The sequence below is a fragment of the Morchella importuna genome (genome assembly GCF_003444635.1).
Source record: "Morchella importuna strain M04M26 chromosome Unknown Morimp01GS064, whole genome shotgun sequence".
Taxonomy (NCBI): domain Eukaryota; kingdom Fungi; phylum Ascomycota; class Pezizomycetes; order Pezizales; family Morchellaceae; genus Morchella; species Morchella importuna.
This window is the reverse complement of record NW_025763460.1, coordinates 72407-94141: the sequence shown is the minus strand read 5'-3', so window position 1 is coordinate 94141 and position 21735 is coordinate 72407. Positions and strand designations below refer to the sequence as shown.

General features: G+C 53.7%; 3 protein-coding genes across 3 annotated transcripts; 1 reads left to right on the top strand and 2 right to left on the bottom strand.

The window, feature by feature from the left end:
* Positions 1-693: 693 nt before the first annotated feature.
* Positions 694-4128, bottom strand: LAJ45_11331 (uncharacterized protein; the record flags this gene model as incomplete). Its single annotated transcript, XM_046120840.1, has 9 exons — positions 694-1595; positions 1693-2100; positions 2168-2299; positions 2392-2712; positions 2861-2980; positions 3047-3334; positions 3400-3540; positions 3633-4058; positions 4116-4128. The coding sequence occupies 9 exons, from the start codon at positions 4126-4128 to the stop codon at positions 694-696; spliced, it is 2751 nt and encodes a 916-aa protein (XP_045965974.1).
* A 2579-nt stretch (positions 4129-6707) lies between these two features.
* On the bottom strand, positions 6708-9238 carry LAJ45_11330 (uncharacterized protein; the record flags this gene model as incomplete). Its single annotated transcript, XM_046120839.1, has 6 exons — positions 6708-7241; positions 7292-7590; positions 7746-8303; positions 8390-8410; positions 8508-8633; positions 8884-9238. The coding sequence occupies 6 exons, from the start codon at positions 9236-9238 to the stop codon at positions 6708-6710; spliced, it is 1893 nt and encodes a 630-aa protein (XP_045965973.1).
* Positions 9239-10619: 1381 nt separating this feature from the next.
* LAJ45_11329 (uncharacterized protein) lies at positions 10620-20975 on the top strand (the record flags this gene model as incomplete). Its single annotated transcript, XM_046120838.1, has 15 exons — positions 10620-10708; positions 11268-11937; positions 11988-12165; positions 12220-13500; positions 13572-13944; positions 14007-14036; positions 14418-16113; positions 16497-16860; positions 16920-18204; positions 18282-18847; positions 18950-19288; positions 19399-20278; positions 20396-20741; positions 20795-20833; positions 20907-20975. 15 exons carry the CDS (start codon positions 10620-10622, stop codon positions 20973-20975), a joined length of 8205 nt encoding a protein of 2734 aa, XP_045965972.1.
* Positions 20976-21735: the final 760 nt, after the last annotated feature.

Genomic DNA, 21735 nt, shown 5'->3' with positions numbered 1-21735 from the left:
TATGGACCACAGTTTACAGCCCGTGGCAGACTTCAAAGCACATAGTAGAGAAACGCTTTCTCAAGACTACAAAACTAAACACTACTATTTGTATACCCTTTGAAGTAGCGTTCTCAGGCCGTCAACGCATACAGCAATTGATCTCTATATATATATGATTATAACTCGAGGAAGACCGCTTGAGTAAGGTTGTATGCTGTCTTTGTCCTCATACCTCAATTTTGAATTAGTGGCATTCTCCAGAGATCCCTAGATACCCAGATTTATTTAAACTACAATTTACATCTCTTACAAACATAAATATTACTGGGTACATACTCAACGCAAGCGGAACTGATCATCAAAGCAAGAGAATCACCAGCGGTAGATAGCACTAAAGGAGCAGGTATTATAACTGCCCCCACGGAGCGGGTGGGCGGGGCAGTTAATGAACCCTGGAAATGAGTTATGATGGCACAAGTAATTGCCACAAACTCAGTACGTGTAAAGGAATCAGTAAATGAATGAAGGTGGTATATCCCTACTCCTAGGAGAATGCTACTAGAATATCTTGAAGGCGGGGATGAGTGTCAATTGAAAATCTGTCTTCATTATGGATCTCAACACACAGGATAAACATTGCGTGCAGCTCGATACTGGCAGATTATGGTAGAAGCAAAAGTCAAAACACGGCCAAATATCAACACCTACTCCCTACTGCCACATGTCGTTCTGCGCATTTAGTGTAGCCCATAACGCCATCCTCCCCATTGTCCACTTCTCCATCCCCAGATCCATCCCCTCCCATCCCACCTCCATGCCAAAGCCTATACTAAGCACCCTCAAAGCCGTCGATGCTTCCTCAAATGCCTTTCTCCCGCTCGCGAGCTCCACCCCCTCCCCGTCCTTGTGCTCAGCACACACATGCACACTCGTCGCATTACACTTGATATCCTCACCCACCTTGACCTGCGCCAACTCCGATGCCGCACACCCCACGAGTACCCCTTCCGGCAAAACCCCCTCCACCCCCGGAACTAGCAAGTCATACAGCTCCATGGGGTACGCTCTAATGTCCTTGGCCGCCACCGCCGGCGAACCCTGCACAAAAACGTCGAGTATTTCTCCGCCGCTTTGAACGCCAAACATTCGCCCCTCAAGGTACGTCTTTGCGGTGGGGGAGTACCACCAGCCGTGTCTAGCTTTGGCCGCATTAACAATGGTGGAGTTGTTGGGGGTGCCAGCGGCGATGGCGTATTCCTGTGCCACGGCCGCTCCAAGGACAATTTCGTTGTCGGGGACGGCAGCGAACTCCGCCAGGATGAAACTAGTAGTTCCGTCGGGCGATGGCAGGGAGTTGATTACGACGCGGAGCTCCTCAACAGTATCCGGCAAGGGATCGGTATTGCCGGTATGCCACACGAAGACGGGGACCTGGCCAGCGTATGTAGGGAGGAAACTTCGGGCACGCTTGAGGATATCGGGGATGACGTTGGGGGTAGATGAGTCGGTGTCCCAGATGGATATGGCCTCCAGGGGCGGCAGACAGCGGTCACCGGCAGCCCAGTCGTGCCAGTTGTAAACTGTTGTTTTCGAATTGGACACCACAACGGAATCTACAGCGGACGGATTAGCGTTCGGAGTGCATCAGGCCGAGGAGGGAAGAGGAGGGAGGGCACGTGCAGAGACGTTACAGGATGTGACAAAGTTTACATTTATTATAATATCTCCAGATTCTCTCCCGGCTAGACTCCTCGTTATCATCAACCCGATCATCTGTTTCCCCCGACAAATCCTTCGGCGGCGCCACAATGAACTCCCACTGAACTGGCGGCGAGTCTCCAGGATACCGCCAGTTCTTTGCATACACTTTGGCCATCTCAATAGCGGCGTCATATCTTTCTCGCTGGATCTGTTCATTGGAGCTTACTGTGCCGACAAAGAAAACGGGGACTTTGCCCTCGAGCCTTGGCACCCATGGAAGAGCGTCGTTAAAAGCCTTCTTGAGGGCTGCTTCAACTGCTTTCTTGTCTTTATTTTTTTGCCGTTTCCCGAACTGATCTATCTGTTTGGCGCTGAGGTTACTAATTTCGTTCCTATCGTGCTCAAAGTCGAGAATCACTGGCTGAACGTTAGCCTACTTAGGATACCTGGCATACGGAGGAATGGACGAGAAGGGACTGCATACCATCAGCCGACCGTTGAGTTTTGTAGAGCTTCACGTGTCCAAGAGGTACAGTTCGGTCGATAAGCTCGAGTCCATACAACGTAAGTGTCATATTGTGATCGTCCTTTTTATTATTGTTCAGGACAAGGGCACCTATGTGGAGTATACGAGAGATTTGTGTCGATATCAGCAACATGCCCCCAATGCATCCTGCACTAGAGGGTGATCGAATGGGTGACACTCACGCCGCACGAAGAAGGACCTTAAGACCTCCTCATGATAGTACTCCTTGCTGGCGTCGGCCTCCTCGTATCCAGGGATCAGAGGGCAAGCCTCAATATCAAATCTTGTGCCTTGGATATCTTTCGCACAGGCCCGTAGTGCATCGCAGAGCGTGTGATAGGAGCCAGAGGTGCTATGGCGAGGAAGTGCTTGCACCGCGGTGGAGTTGAGAAGGATTAATTTGACGCCCCCGGCGCGCGTTGGAAGATTTGCACAAGCAAGCTTGGCCAGCGGCGCAAGGGACGCCTCAAGCCAGGCAATACCGCCGGAGCCCGAGGTAGGTGCTACATATTGCGTTAGAGCTCGCTTGAATTAAAGGTGTTATTGACCCTCTTCCAAACCGAGATGGTCAACGGTGCTGAAAACGCAGGTGAAAAATCAAATGAAATGGTATAGAAACACTAGAAGGAGATCAACGATAATTTCACAAACCTTTGAAAGTCTTATCCCCGACAACTTCTAATTTCCGTGGTCCCTCGATCCCATCAACAGCGACCCACCGGTACAGCCATGCCGCCGCCACATTCCGCTCTACAAACAACACCATCGCAACTATATATCAATCAGCGATGTATTTACTCCAACATCAAATAAGCCAGTACTACACGACAGTCTTACATTTCGGCTTCAATCTCTCTTTTGCAAGCGCAGACACACGCGCACTGGCATCCCCGCCTTGCGGAAGCTTATAGGGTACCATGATGAACCTGATGCCATTCATCAGTCGCACATCTCCAAGTTCTTTTGTCAGACGCGCTTGGAGCCCAATAAATTCTGATCTTCCGCGGATGGCAGGGCCAGCTTGCAGGAGTATAGGTACTTTGACGGCATGTCTTGACTCATGGATCAGTGGGCTGACAAAAGAGAGCGCCGTTTGGAGGTCGGCGGAGGTGAGGTCAAAGATGACTTTAATACGTTTATCAGTCTTATGTGGATTACACGTTAACTTTGGAGAAAGAAAAGTGGTTTACATTTATCAATTACCGCCTTATTCTTTGCGCTCTCGAAGACCTTGGGTTCCGAGTCGGTCTCTTTCCATTGGTAGTGGCTTAGATGGCATTTTTTCACAACGCCATCTTCTGCGGGGGTCAAGACAATCATGTCACGGGAGCCTACATATTTATCCCCATCGCCGCATGTCAGCACATCACACGCTAGATCGAGCTGTTCTGCAAAGGACATATATATATGAGGGGTTCAGCACATTCCTTTGACATCTCCGCTCGAAGATGCCGCGTAATCGACCCTTTTCTCTCATCATTCAAATCATCAAACTCATCGAACGCCACCAGTTTAAACACGTTCCCATCATCGTTTTTGGTCCCCTCAATCAGCGCATTCAATGTCTCTGGCAGGGAACGGAAGTCCGCGTTTTGGCGTATCTCCGTCTGGGTGATAACAAAAATGAGCGTTGTGGATCCAGGGCCGCCGCCGAACTCATTTGCGGCAGAGACCAGTGACTGCTTGAAGAGTCCCGGTTGGGTGAGGACTGTGTAGATGGTGCCTTCGTCCTTGGATATGCCATGCGACTCGATCGGCGGAATTGTGGAACTCAGAGAGGCGTCAGTGGTCCAGGAGTAACGGGCATATGTGACACTGTGGTTTTGGAGGTGGAGGACGATAGAGTGCTCTAGACGGACGCTTTAGTGGAATTGGTTTTCATACGGGACAACATATGCATACGCACGGGTATTAGCCATGTGGACCGAACGATGAGGAAAGGAATTCGGGTAAAGTTAAGTGAGCAGGTTGATTACGTGGGGGAGGGGGTGGTGGGGCGCGGGGGGAGAAAAGAAGATATAATAATTGACATTAGACTACCTGGGCAGTGATACGACTTGTACAATTGCCACAGTCCAGGTTGATAATGTACATGAAATAGAGAAATCAACCCCAATTAATTTCTCAAAGCTTTCCCACCGTACATCCAGGACAGGCCTCAAACCACATAGTACCCGCTACATTCTTCTCGTCGTGCCTAGTCACACTCGTACTCCCTCTCCGCCACCAGTCTCGATCCAGGCATCAATTGTCTCAATACCCCACTTCCCTGACAACATGAGAAAGTACTGCAAGGGAAAAAACAGAGGGAAAAGTTTCTCTCCCGGGAAACGCCCACCGCCAGCCACCAGCTGTCTCAGCACACTGCTCTTGAAAACTTGTCAGCTGTGGTGTTGAGACATTGTCGTACAAGTGCTTCATCATGCAAGGGTGCAGTCGGTCGTGTCTGAAATCGCGGGCTGTCCAGTTGTGACACAGTGGGGGCGGGTCGCGGCATGGCCCGTGCGGTCGCTAGTGAGGTATGGTTACGATAACGGCCAGATAAACCCCTCACACTCGGTAAATGCCGATTAACTCGCTTGGTGGGCGTATCATTCAAACTCGTTGTAGAAACAGAAACAAGGGTCGAGCACGTGTGCTAGAATACTTGTCCCCTGTTGTTTACCCATTGGGAATAAGGATAACTACATGTAGCCATATACCTTCCTGCTCTATCACACTCGGGAAACGAACCAATAAACACATTACCTACACAAACGGTTGTGGGGAATGCGCTTGTTAATGTGCTTGTACTCAATAGCTCCTGTAAAAGCCACAAGCGATCAATTTAACTAATTCACTTAAATACTTCTCACCTACACTTTCACCAGCCTGACGAGCTTTGAGGTGCATTTCCATCCCCGTTACACTGGGCCCCTTTCCATCCCTTTCCAATCTCCTTCTCATCCCTTTATTATCCCATGTACTGTAAGCGGATTCGGGCCATCCGGGCACCTTAAGAAGATAAATTGAATTAAAATAATGCAATATAGCTATATCTCATAACGATAGTTTTTTTTAAGTGTGGTTGTCAGTTGCGTAAACATGTTAAATAATTCGGTACACAAAACGGCTGTTACAGTACCGTTACGGCTCATTCACGAGGACAGTTCAGTGGCGAAGTTTCGTGGGTGAACCAGTTCAGTCAGGAAGTATTGGCTATTACGGATAATGTCTCCCCCCCCCCCCCCCCAACTCAGCTTCTCTCCTCCGCGTACTGCAAAGAATATTCCGCAACTACACGATAAAGAAAATCACCCAGGCCTGCAGTGGAGGAGCACTGCGTTATGGTGTATGAGCGCCTGGAAGCATTAATTAGGGCTAGGTGATTAGAGTCAATGGGTATGAAACTCAGTAGAACAAACCCAGGGTCCCCTAATTACACTTTGCCACTGGCTTCGTGGGTGGACTGAGTTATTCCTGACTGAGCTGGGACCTTCGGATATATATCTCACTTCCTGGATGAACTAGTTCACTCACCGAACTTCATGAATAAACCGGGTTCGTGAACGAGCCGTAACAGTACCTACAGATAAACTTATATAGAGTACAAAAATATCAACTATCATCAATAATGACAGCTCAACAGTTATAGCAACCGTAATGAATTTTGAGTCTCAGGCTCAAACCCAGACAGTTGCGTCAAGTCGTTATGGCATGGATAGAAACCCTAACCCTGGTTTGCCGTGGTTGGGGTTGTAGCCCGCGATCTCTAGCTGTGATCTGGGCAGTTTGCATGGCCACCCACCCTATACCGTATATGTCTGCTCACCCAAAATACCAACTCGATGCAGGACGCAACTAGCTCAACATAAGTCCCGTCTTCTGTGTTGTGTGTTGTGTGTATTACTATTAATTTGTAATGTAGTGCCGTGCTCACCATTACTGTTGTAAAATGTAATTGATCTATTTCTTATTCTTTACAAAATAGGAGAGATCTCTCTTCCCCATATAGGATCGTACTCCCTTACTAGGAACTTCCATGAGATAAAGAAAGAAAGAAAGCAAGCAACTGTGCTGTCACCAAACGAACATTTCAATAATTACTAACACCAGGGACATTTCAAATATATGGGGCAATCTGTGCGACACATGAGGCCAAATTCCTTTGTGGGTCTCAGGCAAGGATACTAGGCTGATTAAGTTACGTGGACAGCAATGATATATCGATCGGTGGTCCTTCATATTTTATCCCTTAAGCTGTCGCGAAAATGCTGACCCCCCCAAAAAAAGCAAATTCGGTGTGGCTTTACTAACAGCTCTCGTTATCTCTCTTATCAAATAATAGATCTCTCATACAAATTTAATTCCTCTGTTATAGGGGGGTCAGCATCGACAGCTTAAGGGGTCTCTGTCCTGGATACAATTTCTAAGCACCAGAAACTACCACCCGATCCCTCACAGCCACCAAAACCCCCACCATCACAGCCATCCAGAGATGAATCCACCGATCCTACTCTTACCTCAGCTTACGGTACGACGCCAGACGATCCACATCCGCTGGGTTCGCCTGATTGATCCTCTTCTCATCCCATATATCCCACCATTTCTCACTCGCCGTAATCACCAGCTTGCCGTTCTTGTCGTTCCCCAGCAGTATTATGCCCGCATTCTTCTCCTCTGAGGTCTTGTCCCACCTCCACTGCGACAGACGATGCTTCATAATGTAGCACGTGTAGTTGTACGTCCCCCCTACCGTGCCACGACACTTCGCCCCGGGCTTGAACTCTTCCGAGAGGAGGAGGTTGACGTTCGACGGAGCGCCGTCGCTGGGTGCGGAGCTGGACGGGAGGTTCCAGAGGCTGTCCGGATTGGAGAAGAAGAGGTGGGCGCCGGGGTTGCCGAACTTCGCCGTGTGGCTGACGATGGCCTTCAGGATTGGCAGGGTGGGCAGGCCGTGCGTGTTCTGCTTCGCGCAGATCAGGTAGACGCGCGCGTTGACGCGGTTGTAGAACTCGACGGAGGTGGAGCAGAGCGAGCCGTGGTGCGGGATCTTGAGCACGTCGACAGTTCGGGGGGCATTGTCCCCGCATAGTCGAGCACCGTATCGCGGATCTGGCACTCTCGGTCGTGGGCGTCGCCGGTGTAGATCATGCTGAGCAGCGGTGTCGACCCGGCGACCACCGCCCCGAACACGTTGGTCCAGCGCCGAAAGAGGGTCACAATGCTGGCCATGTTGTGGAGGACGCCGTCCTTGCTGTGGGCGTCCTGCACATCGGGAATGGCCTTCACGGAACCCTGGTCGTACTCGACGCGCACGCAGTCACCGATGAACTCTTCATGGATTCTTTTTGTTGGGCCGACGATATTGACCGTCGCGAGTTCCATGCGTTCCACATGGCCTGCATGTTCACAAGCAATCCCCTGGGGTCAGCGGACACCCTGTTCGAAAACCGTCCCGCGCCGGAGCTGGATTTCATCGCGACGGAAGGGACAAAAGGACCCCAAAGGAAAGAACAAGGGAAACGGGAAAGGGAGAGGGGAGGGAGATACGGACCCTGCACAGGAGAGGAGACTTTCGCATCCAAGAGCGGTGGGATACGGCTGGCATGATCGCGACGGATCTTCGCCAGCTCCTCCTCGATACGATGGTACGGCTGGTCGGCCCTCTTCTTCTCTCCCGGGGGCACCAATTGCCTCGTCACCGGGTCGTATCGGGGCTTCTTCTTGTCCTCATCCTTCTTCTTCTTGGATATTACCTTGCGCTTGTTGCTCAGCGCCAGAGTGCGTTGCCCAGCCCTGACCCCGTCCGTGATGTCGTAGGTCCTGGTGACGGTGAACATCTCTAGGTGTGCCTTGCGCATGTTGAACTCGACTGGCTGGTTCGTCCTGCCCACGTTCTTGCGCCTGGACAAGGACACCACGCATTTGACGGTGAGTTCGTTCGGTGTGTCTATATCCCATTTGGTGATCAGGAGGCGGGGCGAGGGGCTTTCGGCCACGCGTAGGTTATTGACCGTGAAGTTGTACGAGAGAGAGACGTTATAGTCTCCATCCTTAAGGTCTGCCCCGAAATCGGCCCACCGCTCGGAAGCACATACAATCGTGTAGGGGTCTGGATCGAGGGATGAACATCAGCCAGTGTTGTAGAGGATCCGGTGAGGGGATATGGGGGGGGGGGGGGTGGGGGTGTGAGCATACACTTTCGTCTTTGATTCGAGGCTTATTCACATAATCACGACAAACGTGAGGAATGATGCGTCAGTGGAATCTCCAACTAGTGGCCCGGGGGGGGGGGGGGGGGCACGCATGTATTAACCTGTGATTTCCAAGTTCAGACTCCACTCCGGGTTCTGTTGCGGCAGGCGATGGTACGCGAGTTGTGTGTTTACAAAGTGTCTCTGCAAGGCTGGTTCCCAAGCCAACGCCTTAAGGAGCGCACAAGCTGCATCATTTACAATCACCGCATCATCAGCCATCATCTTTATATGCACCATCGTACAGCGATAGGAATGATCTATGGAAAAAACAGTTATACGGTGCACAGATATTTCGCCATACAATTTCACCACCCCCCCGTTTTTCACAGATCATTCCGGTGGCTGTAGTCTTGCCAGGGCCAGGGGGAGAGAGAGGAGATGCATCGTTGTTGGTGTTTTTTTTTTTTTTTTGGGGGGGGGATAGATCCTACGAACCTCCCCCACTATGGTCCTCATCAGTATGCGTAAACTGCACCATTTGAATCTTCGGCTCAACATCGTCTCCCAATGGTTGATCTCCACCGGGACCAATTGGGAACTTGTACGCTACGATCACCCTGATGACGTTACGGTTTACAGCGTTAACATCTGGCCCCACATCGATCAGGAAACGCCGCCAGGATTTGCCGACATATCGGCCGTTTCGGAGGTCTTCAACGCACATGTCGATAATGTTGCTGTCGCCGTGGTTGGCGTCGAGCATGATGAGTTGCGCCAAAGGTTGGACGACTTCCGGGGGGAATTGGTCCTGGAAGATTGTTTTTTCGAATTTTTTGGAGATATCTGCCATTGTTTGGTATTGGGGTGGGGTGAAAGGAAGGGGGGAGATGTCCACAGGTGGTGAAGGGGGGGGGCGCGCAAGAGATATAGACCGGTCACCCGAATGCTCCTCAGCAATCGCCGAATGGAATCGACAGGGTTTATGTCAAGAGACGGTATCGAGCGAAGGAGGGGGAGTAGGAGGAGGAGCTGCTACTGTGCTTCCTCGGGAGGTTCCAAGTGAGATTCTCCATAATCAATTTCCCCTTGTCTATCTTTCCTTCTCCGATAGCGTCGACCGCCAAAGATGCATGCAGCGCTGGCTGGCCCCACTCTGGGGTGGCGCAGCACAAACACACGCAATTGGTCGCGACCGGTATTGTACGTTCTCTAACCGTCAATGTTTTGGGATCCCCGCCTTTGGTGTCGTGACCAATTGGCGATTCGGACTACTGCCAGATCGATCGCGGCTCACGAGGACAACTCTAGAGTTCAAGGTCAGCTTTGGAGGGGCGCAAAGATGGAGAAGTTGCATACATGTTTGCTTCTGTAGCTTAGTTGTGATCTAGATGTAGCCCTCGACATGTCGTTACACCAGTACCATCCATCCCTCTTCAGCCGCACCACCACACCCAGTTACGGGGGCTCATACGGCGACTCGTGCGTACAAAAGTGCAAAAGCAAATTTGGCGATTGGGCGCAACGCAACGAACACTGTCAACGTAGGAAACCATTATGAACTCTACACTAGGTTTGGGATGTAGTAATTGTAGAAGTTAATGTTGTCATTGATAGAGTTCTTTGACAGGTTGGGGCAGTGCGGGGAACGCAGTGTGAACTGAATTGTACAGTCAAGGCTTTGTGAAATCCCATACATTCGGGTGAGTGAGAAACAAAACTACATGTAGTTCTATCTCCTTCAACCTTGTTTTTCCTTATATAATCTTTGGTAAATAGCTAGATTCTTATTTATATTATATATGATATTGTCCACACCTTTTGATTTTTCAGAATGTTACATTTCCCTTTTACAGAAGGGATTAACCGAATTACATTTCAGACTGTTGTTGTGAGATATCATGCCTAGTTGCAATGAATGTTCAATAGTTTTGATAATCAAAACCCAAATAGTGATTGGTAGAGAAGATTACAATTTTAATATCCTTGTATTTGTTACACTTCTTAGGTGGATACTCTGTTCAATATTATATACATGGACCTATACGGCGGTCGCAGCGGAAGCTAGCATCACCTTGCAGTTCTCTAACCGAATTTCGCCTTCTTTTATTCTATTCTTTATTAACATTACCATTTCATATTCGGTATACTACTATTCCCCGCACCTTTTCCTAAGTTGCACGTCGCCAAACCGCCAATCGCCGAACCTAGTCATTTCGCATCCGCCGTACCCAATGGCAATCGCCGTGCCTGCAAAGAACCAGGGTGCCACGTGGCGCACCACACTGCTACGATCAGCCCTTCTGCAGCCGCTGCCAGATTCGTGAACAGACCTCGCTTATCTATCTTCTTCAGCTGCGCTATCATTGCTTTTTCTTGCTGTGCGTAATGTGACCTGCAGGGGTGGTGGCAGGGTCCCTGAATATCGGGCTACGTGATAGCGGGGGGATGAGAGCAGAAGGGAGAGTGGAGAGACACATCAACTGCAATTGCGGGGATGTGTTCGCCCAGCCAGAGAGACAGACTCCCGGTACACACTCCACTGCCTGCTGCTGCTGCCTCTGTACCGTACCCCTTTGCTCACGTCGAGTTTATATACGTATACACATACTTACTGTCCTGCGGCTGCGAACAATTGATTGCCGTCGAGTTCTGTCTGCCCTGCTGGACCCAAGTGCTCTATAATACCGTATTCAATTCGACAGCGTATATTGCTTTGAGCGCTTATCCTATAACTCGTAAAGAAGGAGAAGAAGTGAAGAAGGAAGGCCTGGCAAAGAAAAGAAGAGAGACCAACTTGAATTCATATCCCCCCCGACACTCGTCACCCCTCCCAGGACTCGCTGCTAAAACACCACACAAGAGAGAACATCATCACCCAGAATTCACAACCAGAATGTCCGCCCCGACTCCGACACCAACACCGATGCCGTGGCCGACATCGGGCACCACCCCGCCTCCGAGGACGAGCCCACCACCGAGCCCACCGAGCCCACCGAGCCCACCGAGCCCACCGAGCCCACCAAGCCCCCCATCGCCTCCGACTCCGACTCCGCCATCAAGACCGCCATGGACGGCCTCCTCGACAGCGCCCAACACCAAATCTCCTTCCCCACCAGCACCAGCACCAAGCGCGCCAGCACCACGCTCACCTACATGGTATCCACCCACCTCTACGCGCACCTCGACAGCGACTGGGAGATCGTTCCCGGCTTCACCCTCACCTCCATCACTCTCCTCCTCGACGGCTACTACGGCACCAGCACGCACAACCGCAGCCTCAGCGCCACCCTCAGCGCCACCGCCACGCTCGCGGGCTGCCTCCTCGCCGTCACGGGCACAATCCCGGACCTGCGCGGAAACACGCCGGCCGAGTTTACGCTGTCGCTGCGCGTGCTGTCGGCTGGAATGCTAGCCACGCCGGAAGACGTTGCGCGGGCACTGGCTGGGGCAGGCGACGGCGGGGTGGGGCTGTCGGCGCTGCCGCTGGGGGGCTGGATGATGAGATTGTGGGCGCGCTGCGGGACCCGGGGGCTACAGAGTGGGCGCTTAGTGCGAGTATGACGGTGGTGCGTGGGGGGGACGGTGTGTACGCGGTGAAGGAGGTCAAGGTTTGTGTTGCGGCGCGGATGGAGTGGCGGCCGGTGCCGAGCCTGCTGGTGACGAATGGGGCGGTGGAGATGCGGGCGTGGCGGGAGTACAGTGAGGAGGGGAGGAGGGGGGTGGAACTGGGATGTGGGGCTGGTGGGGAAGATGTTGGTTGGGCCGGCGGTGGCGGATGTCGGTGTGACGATTGACCTGGAGGCGGAGGGCGGTGGTGCGGCGGTGGTCAAGGTCAGCGTCCAGGGGTGGAGGGATGTGAGTCCGAGGACCTCATCGATGCGGTTCTGGGAGAGAAGATGGCCATGACTGGGGGCGGGGACTCAGGTTTGCTGGGGGCGGCGCCGCCTGGAATCCCAAGTGCTGACAGGTGCATGGATGAGACAGCGTTCTCGGTGCGGGCGATGGTGAGAATCGAGAAGGGGGCTGCGGGGAGCGGGAGTAGTGACTGGGGCGTCAAGACTCTTTCGCTCAGGGTGGAGCTGAGGGGCTTCGAGTGGAGGGTCTTGGAGGGACTCGCGGTGCGCGATATTGCATTTGCCCTCAAGCTCGCGAGAACAAGCGGTACCTCAGCCACAGCGGGAGAGGGTACGGAAGAGGGCGCAGAGGAGGGCGCAGAAGAAGAACTAGAAGGCACAGAGGAGGCACAATCACAGGCAGAGAGCAAGGACGGTAAATGGACTTTTAAAGATACCACTCTTGAGGCCAAGCTGTCACTGCGGCAGGGCCAGTTCATAGTGCCCGTCGTCATGAGCTATAACTCGAAGAAGGAGATTGTCGAGATACGTGGGACGATGCCCGACAACAGCTACTGCCAGCTGTCCGCCCTCGCCGCAGACACCGCCCTCCTGACGCTTCCCGACACCAAGGAAGTGGAGGAGAAGGAGGAGGAGGAGGACGAGGAGGACAAGGAGCAGGAGGAGGAGCAGGAGGGCGCAGACGACGGAGAAGAACACAAAGAAAAACAACCGGGGGAAAAACAGGAATACGAACTAATACCAGATCCCCTCAAACAATCCGCCCTCAGCCACCCCGCCCCCGCCGCCAGCCCCGTCAGCCTCAGCGCCATCACCTCCCCTATCGACGGCAAAGACCGCGGCCTCCTCCTCCGCTTCGAATCCAAGACTCTCACACGCGCGCGCTTCACCGCCAACCACAACAAGACCTGGCACGTCACCGACTCGCTCTCCATCACAAACTGCGGCGTCATGTTCGACGTCGTCTCGCCTCGGGACCTGTCCAAACGCATCATCTCCGGCTACGTCTATGGCACAGCCACACTCGGCAACAGCAATATTACGCTCTCCGCCTTCGCCGCGGGAATCAAGAGTAGCGACGTGGATACGGCCTTCTGGCTGGGCTTCTCGGTCGATGTGGAGCCGGATGGGCCGCTGGGTGTGTCGCCGCTGGCTCTGATCGCCGATGGAAAGTTCTGTGGGAAGGGCACGAAGGCGCCGGATAGTGGAGAGTGGGACGTAGGGAACTTTCCGGAGAAGCCGGATCAGGCGCTGAAAAGTATAAGGGCCAAAGTGCTCGTCATGTTTGCAAAGGATCCCCCAAGAGGAAGAAGGGGGAGGGGGAGAAAGAGGGTGAAGAGGAGAAAGGGGAAAAAGGGGAGCAAGGGGAGCAAGGAGTAGTGCAAGAAGAGCAAAAAGCGCCGGAGCGAAAGACACACCTCAGGCAGGTCAAGGTACACGTCGCCGTCGAGGGCATCTGGAAGATCTGGGAAGGGCTAGACCTCACAGACGCCCACCTGAACGTGCTTGTTTCGCGGCAGGATGATAAGAAGGAAGAGGGGGGATACGACTGGGCTGCTGAGCTCTTTGGCGCCGTGAAGGCAAAGAACGGGAACTACCGTGTAGAGTTCTTGGGCCTCGCACACCACGGAGCCAAAGTCACGACAATGGAGGTTGCAGTGTCGCTGATCAGGGAGTCTGCTGTGGCTGGCGGGAGTAGAGAGTCAGTGGTGCCGTCGCCGAAAGCGCTCACTGAGACGGGTGTGATGGGGAATGTCATGCCAGAGGAGAAGGATACCAAGGGGGACCTTCCAGGTGAGCACACTGCGAGATACAAATTGTTTGCCATCACCCCATTCTTTTGCAAACAATTCATGAAATCAAACAACAATCTTATTTTTCTTATATGAGTTAACTAAAAAAAATTATTTTTTCTTACTTGGCCGATCTTTGGCTTGGTACCGTGGGGATGATTTCTTTGTTGCCAGATTAATCATTGGCGGCATGGGTCAATGATTAGTATCACAGCTATTCCAACACCCCCCCCCCCCAATTGCCATAGCTTTAAGGCTGCGTGAAATTAAGAAATTAAACCAAAAAAAAAAGAAAAAAACCTCCCCGCCCCCTTTCAGTTTTTCTATCCATCTATTCACAGAAGGCCCGACTGATGCATATGACGGGACACAATCAACGCAGATACCTACCCCATCCAACCCAAATTACTCACCGAGACCGAAAGCAGCGATCTCACCGCCAGCAGCACTCTCCCCGCTGGCAGCACTCTCACCGCCAGCGCCCGCATCTCGAAAAAGGCCGCCCCAGCAACAGGTTCTCTCTCGACTCGCTCACATTCACGCTCTCCAGCACCGAGGAATGGCCCATCACCAGCTCCCCCCGCATCGTTCTTCACCGCGCCGCCCTCGGACTGACACTCATGCACCTCTCGGGCCCCAAACCGCGTGAGGTGACTCTCGCCGCATCCGGCCTCCTCACCATCGGCAAGTCGCTCCGCGAGGTCCGGACCACCATCTACTTCTCCTCCGCCCAGAGACTCTCGTTCACGGTCACCAGCGGCGGCACGCCCGCCTCCCTCGTCTCGACGCTCATCTCGCGCCGGCCCTCGGAGGTAGTCCCTTCGGGCTTCCCAGCCGAGACGCTGGACGCGCCGCCGCAAGCGGACAGCGGCTTTGCGCTGAACGTGCTCGCCTCCAGGCCGGATGCAAAGCCGTCGTCGTCGTGGGGCCTGACGAGGATCCTGCTCACTCTCGACATGGAAACATCCTGGCCGCTCGGCGATTATATAACCATCACGGACATCAGGCTGCGCGCGCTCTTCACACGCTCAGCGGAAGCAGAAGATACTGCGTCGGCGGAGGAGAAGTGGCCCTGGAGCGTGTCCATCGCCGGAGGTGTCACGATCGGGGGCGCTCCATTCACGGTAACAGCCACATACAACGGCGAGACGGTGAAGCTTGAGGTTGAGAACGTAACGGCTGCCGAGGCGGCGGCACTCGCGGGGCCAGTGACCGTGGCCATGGTAAGAGACGCGCCGGGAGTGCCTGACGATACCGGGGTTGGGGAATGGAAAGAGAAGACGACAACTGCGACGCTCACGTTCCGCAAGAAAGGGGACAGGTATATGGTTGATAGCATGGAGCTCCGTGTGTACAGCGTGAAGGGCTCCGCTTGGAATATCATCCGCCCGACACTCGTGCTGCAGAACATCTTTGCACTCGTCAGTATCGAGAATATGATGGAGAGCGCCAAGCTGACGGTGGGGGTACATGGCGAGCTGGCGGTGAAGAAGAGCCCGAGCGCGAGCGGGCTTGTGTTGGTGGACCTAGTGGCGGCAAAGGAAAACCTGCATCTGGCGTTGGACCTCGGGGATAAATCGAAGGATCGGGCCAAGGAGCAGGTGTCGACCCTGGGTGGCTGCAACATCACGGAGCTGCTGTACATGCTCACCGCCGGGGCCGTCTCGCTCGACATCGATGTTGGGCCGCGCCTCCTCACGGTCGACCTCGACCTTGTGTGGAAGAACAAGCCGACGGGGAGGTTCAGAGGTACATGCGAAGACTGGAACCTCTCAAAGGTGTACCCCGACTTTGCCAGCATGGAGAAGCCCGCCTTGACTCTGAGCGTTGTCCGCGGCGGACGTGTCTCGGGGATGCTGGATGGACAGCTCGTATTTCTAGGCATGCGAGTTAGCATGAGCTACGAGCTACCCAAGGGTCCGCTGAGGATCGCGGGCATCGACGTTGTGCAAGCGGTTAAGCTGGGAAGGAAGCTCTACAATATGTTCAAGACGGTAGCGGGGGTGGTGCAGGCTGTGTTGAAGCTTGTACGCGCCGTATCAGTAGGGGCTGTGATTGCGGGGGCGTTGGGCACGGCTGTATGTTTTTTCTTTCTCTCCTGCTCTCTTCTTTGCTTCTTGTCTGCTGTTTCTCAGATATTGTGCCCCCAGTCTTAAGGGTAACGTGAGAAGAAGCCAAGTGTCGATGGACCTTTTAACCACAACAGATTTTAGAAATCCGTACGATAAAAAGTTGCATACCTTTTTGGTGAGGAAGTGTTCTATTGTACGGATTTTTAATATCTTTTGCAGTTAAAATGTTATTTGGGGCTTGGCGTTTTTCTCATATTACCTTTAACGCTGGGGGGGCACCATACCATGATTGTCCCCCATGACCTCGTTACCAGAGACGTGCAAATGTCTTGATCTGGCTTTGCTTTTTCGTTTGTTGAGACTGACAATGATTATTGCCAATTAAACAGCTGATCGCGGTCGGTGCAGCTGCAGCCACCGTTTGGGGCTTCATTTCCTCCATCTTTGGAGGGGGCAGCGGGAGTAGCAGCGATAGAGGAAGAAGAAAAGACGGCGCAGAGAGCGACGAACCCACCAAGGACGCACACCCCAAGGAAGGAGCGAAATGGATCGTTGGCGGGCCCGGTCGAACCCCAGGCCCCAAGTCCGAGGAGGTTAAGCTGCACATCTATCCCGTCGGTCGCTCAAACAAAAGGGGAGAAGACCAGGGGAAGCTTCAGGTCCAGATCATACCCAACGCCATCCTGCACGATGCTGAGGCACTCAAGGCAGTCAAAGTCATCACCGCATTTAGGTCGATCGAGGGGGCTGGTCGTGCGCCTATACCCGCCCCGCCGCCGTGGGAGACTACACCATCCGAGTCGGAGTCCCAGGGGACACCCTCGACTTTGCCTGCGCCGTGATGGAGAGCGCAAGTGTACTAGGAACCACGTCGGTGTTGGAGGCGCTTGGCCCGGTCATCACGCGGCGTGGCTACGCACACATCTTTCCGAAGGACACTGAAGGGCATGCTCGTTTTGCTCACACAGAGGACAGCACGGCATTCACCATTGAAATGCACTATAAAGACCCCGCCCTGCGCCAGCTGCACCCGGACCAGGACAAGATTCTGGTGGCTAGGAACTGGCTTAACGACGCCATAAAGCTGAGCTTCGATCCGCCCTCAGCGGGCACCTACGAGCTGAGAGTGAGCCTCAATGGCAAGGACATCAAGGGCTCGCCAGCCACGGTCGAGGTGCAGTCCTCTGCAGACCCGACATACTCCATCGCGTACGGTGAAGGCCTCTGCTCTGGTGTCGCCGGCCAGAAAACGTGCTTCTCGATCGAGGTGCGAGACCAATTTAACGCCGCTATGACCGCGAACGATAACACGGCCTGTTCCGCCTTCCTGGAAGGAGGTGGCGAGGAAGAAGGGAGCGGGGGCGGGGACTTGGAACTGTCCCCCTCTGCCTTCGACGCCCAAACCCATCTCGTAACATTCGACTACACCCGCCCAGTGACAGACTCCTATTACAACATCCGTATATTGGTCAACGAACGCCCGCTCGACATGTCCCCCGTCAGGCTCAATATCACCCCCGATGCCGCAGTTGCAAAGTTTACAAAGAGCCTCCTGACACTCCCACTCCCGCCGTACTATGCAGGACCATCAAAGACATACCTAGCCACTATCGAGGCATACGACCAGTATGGGCAGCGCTACCTTTCCAGTGCTGACACTGGAACTAGTCTTGCTCGGGCAGACATTGATGTGACTCTCCAGAAGAAGGGCTCCGACATACCTACACCCGTAAAGTGGGTGGAGCATCCAGACGGGCGATACGATATACACCTGGGCTTCGAGGAAGACGGCACATACACCTTTACCTGCAATGTGCCCACCGACGCCAGCCACCCAGAGGGGAAGCCGATCCTGCCCGAGCACGAGTTGGCTGTTTTACCCCCGCCGGCGCTCACCTCTTTCCGCTGCTACGGACCCGGTCTCTCGTCGGGCGTCGCAGGGCCAACAACGTTCAGTGTGCGCGGGCTCGACCAGGCCGGTAAGGGTTTCCCCATTACCGAGAGCGACAAGGGCGCCTTCGAAGTCCTCCTCCTGCACCCCCAGAGCAGCGAGAGTGCGGAGATCACAGTCACACCAGACAACCTTCTCAACATCTCGTACACGCGCCCCCCGCCGAGCTGCGAACGGACAATATCATTGGGATGCTCTACAAAGGGGAACATATCACTGGCAGCCCCTTCCTCGTCTCCACCGCCGCCACTGCCCCAGCCAATATCGATCCCGAGCGCTGCGTGCTCATCTCGAAGCTCCACAAGGTCGACGAGCTGTCCACGGCGATTCTTGTCGCCATTGACACCGAAGGGCGCCGTCGCCTCATTGGCGGAGACCGGATACTGGTCCCGTGTGATCCGGCGATAGATGATCCGGTGGTGGGTGTCCTCGACCGTGAAGACGGCACATATGCAATCGATTACTATCCGGACCCGAAGAATGAGGGCAAGACCGTCCTGAAGGTGATTGTGGAGGGGGTTGCGTTGGCTCCGTTTGAGCTTGCCACATCACCGAAGGCGGTGGCACCGACGGTGGTGGAGCAGGAGGAGACCTTGAAGGCCGAACTTGATGAATCGGCCACTCTGCAGATCCAAGGAGGCGGGAAGGAGGGGGATGACAAGGCGTATAAGGGGAAATTGGTCCTCATGGCGGATAAGGCTATAACGGAGGTCTTGGATGTGGAGGTGAAAGCTGCGGATGCTCTTGGCTTGCGGATTGCGACGTTCACTGTTCCAAAGACTGTGCCAGGTTCGTGGTGTTGTTGTGCTAAATTTTCTTTTTCGTTTTTACTTCTCTTATGATATGACTTCGAGTGATGTGTCATGATCTAACTGTAATGTGTTATCGCAGTGGGGACCTACAGATGCAAGCTGTTCATTCCAGCCATGCAATTACTGCCGGAGGTGCCGCACTTCTCTATCGTCGTCGAGGAGCCGCCTCCACCAGCAGAGTTCCAGGTTGACGGTCTGCCACTCTATATCGGCACCAACACTGCTGCTGCTGCTGCTTCGGGAGGTACCTTCACAGTAGCCATAACATCAGCAGAGGAGGTCGACCCAGCGAAGTTCCATGTCTACATAGCCAAGACAGAGCCCGAAATGCTAAAGGAGTTAGAGCCTAGGATTGAGCATAAGATAGACTCAACTTTTAACAACAAGATCAATGTCAAGATTTCCAGCGTAATTGGGGGTGAGTGATTCATTCTCCCATATTGATCCCTCCCATTCAACGGGGGGTGATAATTGACTTTATCCATATATAATGACGCTGACTGCTGGCGCGACAACAAAATCTTACAGGTGTCATCACTCTTGGCCTCAAGTACGGCAAGACCCCGATACCGCCGCCGGAAGACGGCGCCTGGACTGTTTACTCCAGCGACGCCTCAAATACCCTGACCCACCACCTGCCGCCGCCCGTCCCCGACACTATAGCATGGTCCGTCTCGAGTTCGAAGAGCATCAAAGCAACACTCACCTCCGACCTCCGCCTCCTCACGTTCGCAACGCAATCTTCCGCCCTCTCCTCCTCCGCCTCCTCCGAAGAAGTAGTCCACAGCCAGTTGGCACAGGCAACTCTCAAGCTCCCATCCCTGGGCATGGCACTGGGCTTCACCGTCATCTACGACCTTCGCTGGACGCTGCTCAAGCAGGCATCCGACGTCCACCTGCGCTCTCCCATCAAACTAATCGACGGCACGGCCCTGGTGCTCCGCCACAGCGACGGTGGTGTCAGGTGGGAGACATTAGATCTCAGCGGGGGGGGGTTCCAGACACAAGCCGACTCCTCCGTCACCGCGGACGGCAGATGGCACAGAATCATGCTGCACTACGAGGCTGGTGCTGTGATTGTGCTTGAGGACGGGAGGGTGGTGAAGAGGATCGAGCACACGGCGGCGGTGGCGTCGCCAGAGGGTCTGCAGTTCTTGGTGCAGTGCGCGGAAGAGGAGGCGGAGGGGGAGGTTGCGATGGAGATCAAGGGGCTTGCGACACTGCCGACGGTGTTCCATGTTTTGCAGTCTTGGAGGACGGATTCCGGGGCTGTGGAGGTGGTGTTTTCGGAGAGTGGTAGGTCGGCGTGGGTGGTGGAGAATGCTGGGGGGGCCGCGGCGTCGGTGGTGAAGCCGGTGTTTAGAGGTGGCGAATTGCGGTTTATTGTCCCGGAGAAGGCGGTCGGAGCGTATGTTGTCCCTCCCCAGCCTCTCTTCTCTCTCTCCCTTTTCTTTTCTCGGCCAATGAACAGTTACGCTTATATTATCCATGTACTGACACGGTTTCCTCTTTTTCATTTATTCAGGACAATGTGGATGTCAAACACCACCCGCTCAACATCCAACTCTCCCTTCAGCATCACGCAATACCGCCTGCGGGTCAGTGCCCCGAGCGGGGACACCCGCATCACACTCTTCGGTGGCATATCCATCCGTTTCTGCGAGGACTTGACGCCCGCATGGATGATGCGCGACGGCTCGTCCGGCAGGCACACGCTCATCGCCGAGAGCAGGGAGTTCCCTCCCGGCGGGGGAGACAGGCATGTCGTTGTCACGCTGGCGAGGTCTGATGGCCAGATCACGTGCTGGGAGAATGGGAAGTGGCTGTTTTCATGGGATGGGAGGGCGGGCGGGAAGGAGGCAGTGTTTGCTGTGCGGTGGTTGGCGCCGGGGAAGGGCGCGCTGGTGGCGGTGAGCCATTTTAGGGGCTTGGTGGAAGGTATGGTGTGATGTTAGGTGATGTGGTGTGTTTTTGTTCTCCTCCCCTTCCTCCCCCCCTCCTCATTCTCCTCCTTGGTTAACGTGGGTGGTGATCAGGTGTTTGGGTTTCAGACGAGGCTTCTATTGCGGCGATTGCGGAGGACTATTGGAACGTTGGTTTGGTGAGATCGGTATGGGTTTCGGTTTTGGTATATATTGATGCTTTGTATAGATGGTTATTGCATAAGTTAGGTTTCGCCTCGGGTTTGGCTTTTGCTTTGGTTTTGGGGTTTTTCCACGTACGGCTAGAATCTTTTGTACGATGATTAGAACATCTCAAGTATGACAGCTACCATTCATCTGTACATATAGATACATGTCAATCAGAGTGGTGAATCTAACAGCTCCAGTATTGCATGTATATACTTAGAGCCTGATCATACACCCCTGGTGCAGTGCACAGCACCCCGACACCGATAGCGACACTACATTAATAAGTCGTCTAAATATATTTCGCCATAATCTTACAGTCCGCGGTGCAGCCAGCTGATACCTCACAAAGGAGATATCGAAAGATCGGTGGAAGCGCAAACTCCGGATATGAAAAAAAAAAAAAACCATTCATACTCTCCTTAGAGGCCGATATACAACACTGGCTCACCACGGAGAGCATGGTAAGTAAGGTAGGTACTTACGCGTTTACAGCGTTACGAACAGCAACCCTACCCCATCGGATGCTAATCCTGAGACACGTACATGTTCCGGGGTGGGGGGAGTAGGAGCAGAGTCCTGGTGCTGGTTCAAAGCCAGAAATGCGATTTGGAGCTCGTCAGAGCTGGTCCCGGCTTTCCTGATGCCCACTCGAGCGAACAATACTCTTCCGCCAAGCGCCGGCGACCTTTCGCTTAATGAATTAAACAAAAAAAAAAAAAAACGGCGACCTTTC